General features: G+C 43.4%; 1 protein-coding gene across 1 annotated transcript; it reads left to right on the top strand.

Annotated features, from left to right (window-relative positions):
• Positions 1-1,197: 1,197 nt before the first annotated feature.
• LOC138883878 (uncharacterized) lies at positions 1,198-2,225 on the top strand. Its single transcript, XM_070164595.1, has 4 exons — positions 1,198-1,212; positions 1,261-1,557; positions 1,676-1,867; positions 1,965-2,225. Exons 1-4 carry the CDS (start codon positions 1,198-1,200, stop codon positions 2,223-2,225), a joined length of 765 nt encoding a protein of 254 aa, XP_070020696.1.
• Positions 2,226-3,809: the final 1,584 nt, after the last annotated feature.

The raw sequence follows: 3,809 nt of genomic DNA, 5'->3' as shown, positions 1-3,809 counted from the left end.
CAAAAATTGTTCCTCAAAAGGAAAACTCCTTTTCATTACGTCCAGTAGTCGATAAAACATCGGTGGAGCCGCGCCCTGAGGAGTGCGTTCCCGAGAGGAGGTGTGTCCTTGATTCCGACTTCAAAGTTGAGAAGACTTAGTTGATCCCTGGTCAGTGTGAGCCTATGTCGAGATATATATGCTCGATAACTGAGAGTGACCTTGAGCAGGTAAAAAAAGACTGACATTGGGAAGCTAAAGAGGTGGTGATTCCGTCCCCTGAAAAAGACATCACTACCCATGTGGAAGGGTTTCTAAGTGTTTACACTTACCCTTTCACCCCGGGCCCTGGCGATCCTATCATTATAAATTTTTACCGCCAATATCAAATAACCCTCGGTCAGATCCATCTTTCTTCTTGACGGATTTTCATTCTGCTCTGATTCTTCGCAATCAAAGCCGAAGGGATGCCTTTCACCCTCGACCACCTCATCAGATTGTACAGCCCCCGTCTCTTTTAAGGCGGTTAATAAAACTCTAACGTCGGGCCACCAAAGTATTGTTCTCGAGTATAGATGAGGACAAGGATCAAGGGTGGATGGGAAGGTTCGTTCGAGTGAAGACTCCCCACCTAATCCCGGCCGAGAAAATGCCATTTCCCGAGGAGTGGAATATGAAGTGTAAGTACAATCCTGCTTTTAGCTTCCATTTATTGTTTTGTTTTCTTTGCTTCTCCTTATCTACATCCTTCTCTATGATGTAACGGTCTCTTGGATTCCTGGAGCAATTCCTAACCTCGAGAGCTGGGTTCGGAAACTAGCTTCGACCTCCTCATACGTTAAGCACTCATTTCCTTATTTGGCAAGGGGCCGATGGGAAGCCAAAAATCATGGTAAGCTCTTTTCCACATTCTTTATGATTTTTGCTAAAATGTTCCTTTTCATACTTATTTGACTTCCTTTCATATATGCCTCGAAAAAGATGCCATCATGAGGCCCCTGTCTGGGGAGGAGAAGGTTCACCCCCGGTCACGAAGCCAGTGAAGGGTTCTCGAACTCTGAGACTTCAAAATCCAAGAAGAGTAGGGCTCGCAAGTCGAAGAAAGACACCACCGTCCTGCCTGAGGAGGTAGTTCAGCGACTAAGAGAGGAAGAAGAGGAAAATGAAGATGCTAGCTTCGAGCTGGTGGCTCGAACGAAGAGGAGCACCGAGGTCCGAATGGCTGTTGAGCCGGTAAGGGCTGAAGAGATTCAGCCTCGAAGCAAGGAGATCTCGAAATAGGACCCAAGCAAAGTTCCCAAGTCGTCGGAGGCTGAAGATGCCTCCCGCCGAAATGAGAAGTCGGTGGGTGTGCCTAAAGGGGCTAGCTCCGATGCCCTTCAAAATGAAAAGAATGCCTCAAGTTACTTGCTTGGGGAAATAGAAATTGTCTATTTGCCAACCCTCCCTACATTATCTGAGAGGCAACTTCAGGAAGCCCAGGCCATAGGGACCCTTGATGTGGAAAGAGCCCACGAAAGGGAGGACCTTTTCCGTGGTTGCTTTATGGGAGTCGAAGATGCTACCAACCTGAGTGAGGCATCGAGTCTCTTTGATGAGGCTCAACGACTTCTGAGTTAGGTAAGTCTTAGCTCCCCTAATCGATATTACGCTTGTATTTATTTCTTCTTGCCTAATTTTCTTTCTTTCTACATAGGCCTTGTCACTTCATCGGGATCCATTTTCTAAATCTAGAGTAGAGATGAGCCGATGGGAGGCCGATCTTCAAAGTCTCATGGAGGAGAGAAATGCCCTTAAACTTCTCACCGGGCAAAAAAAAGAGGAGATCAAGGACCTCCAAGCCGAATTGGCCACAGCTCATAAAGAGCAGACTGACCTGATTGAGCAGGTAATATAAATTTTTAGAAGCTTGATGTATCAATTCAGGGACGACGACTAATACTTCAATCCTGCAGGTTTAGTAGAAGGCCAAAAATATCGAACAGCTCCGTGAGGAGGCCAACATGATGAGGGCGGCGACTTTGGGGTGGAAACAAAACATGGACTACCTTGCCTCGGACAAAGATGTTGCACGAGCCCAACTGTCATCGGCCGAACATCAGCTAAAAAGCATGAAGAAGGAAAGCTCATCCCAATCCAAGAAAATTGAGGAGCTCGAGGCTCGGTTAACCCCTGAAATTGAAAATGTTACTTCTGAGGCAGAAAAAGTAAAGGCTGACATGGAGGAGATCGTGTCCGTCTACTGATTAGATGCTGAAGCTGCTCAAGCTTGAGAAACGTAAGCATATTGGGCTACCGAGCATGTCAAGTACCCGTCTCGAAGAGAGACTCTCGAGGAGATTCATGCTTGTGGCTTTAACCTTGCCGTCGAGATCGAGAACACGAAAGAGCTCGAGGCCGAAGCCAAAGCATTGCTCTCTTCCGATGGAGATAATTCTGGGAGCGTGAGTGGATCCGATAGAGAAGGGGATCCAATGGTGAAGGTGTAGCTCCCGAGGAAAATTAGGCACTTAGAATTTTTTGTTTTTTGAAATTTTTATGTAGGATCTTGATCGATCCATGTAAATATTTTCATATATATAAAAGATCTCTTTTCTCTTTGATTTGTCTTTATTTCAATTTCCGCCATGTACAAATTTTGTTTCGGCCATGTCTTGGAAATTTCATATGTATGAGGCTTAGGCAATTTGATCGTAGTCGGACTAGTGTAGTCTTTATAATTGAGCGAGTGTTTGTTCGAACTCGAAGTAGGATGACCTTTAAGTTTTAGTTGATTGAGGATGACTTCTCGAACTCAAAAATAAAATGGCCCCTAGACTCTTGAATTAAGTCGATATGGCCTTAAAAGAATGGCTCCTTTCCACTTTTCGGCTTTAAAGAGTTAATCATATAAAATTTGTTATGCCTTAACATAAGATTGTTTCGAGAGTTCGAACAATCCAGTATCTCTTTAGGATTTTCGAGGGTTGATATTATCGAAACTCTTTGTAACTTTGCCAAGCGTAGCCTTTTTAACCGGTTTTGCGAAGATATTATAAGGCCTATTTTTATTACGAAATTCGGACATCTCCAAACCGTGGTGGTTTAGCCGTAGCCTTTAACTTGGGATTTGCCTGTTAGGCTTATTTACCGGTCACACTTCGGACTTGATCTAAGTTCTAGTCCCCAAGTGGGATGGCCATGGCCTATAAAAAATGGGGGTTGCCTTTTTAAGGTCTTATAATCTCGAGATTCTAGTGGTTCGATTTCATCAATTTTTCGAACGATAGTCCCCGAGTACGGGGTGAGTTGTTTGAACTTCAGTTGTGATCTGCCCTTAATCCATTTTCCACAATAGATCAAAAGTGTGAAATTATAAAGTATAAATTTCTTTAAGGCGAGAAATATTTGACAAGGAAAAATGCTTTTTTTAATAGGTTACATGCGCACATGTTTGACTTTAGGGCTCGAATGATCTAAATGGGCACATCTGGTTTGACCGTTTGGACCTTCTAAAGTTTTACCTATCGAGACTATGTCAACACGAAGTACCTTCCTTGTAACGAAGTTAACATCTGAGGGTGATGCCCCCCAGTATTTGAGGTTGATTGTAAAGAAGCCTTGGATACTGTTGAGTTGCTCTAAGTTTGCACGAACAATGGTTGCCTCATTAAAAACCTTGCCGAAAAAACCCATTTGGGATAAAAACTGATCTAAGTAAAAAAGAATGCAATGCGTACTTTCAGACCTAAGGACTTTGTGTTGAAGGATTCTTCGATATCTTCGGTGGAACACCTATAATTGATTAGTGTAAAATGTAAATGAAAATAGAGAAGTTCATACCTTAGCAG

This window comes from Nicotiana sylvestris, chromosome 12 (genome assembly GCF_000393655.2).
Source record: "Nicotiana sylvestris chromosome 12, ASM39365v2, whole genome shotgun sequence".
NCBI classification, from domain to species: Eukaryota; Viridiplantae; Streptophyta; class Magnoliopsida; order Solanales; family Solanaceae; genus Nicotiana; species Nicotiana sylvestris.
This window is presented reverse-complemented; position numbering and strand designations above follow the sequence as displayed.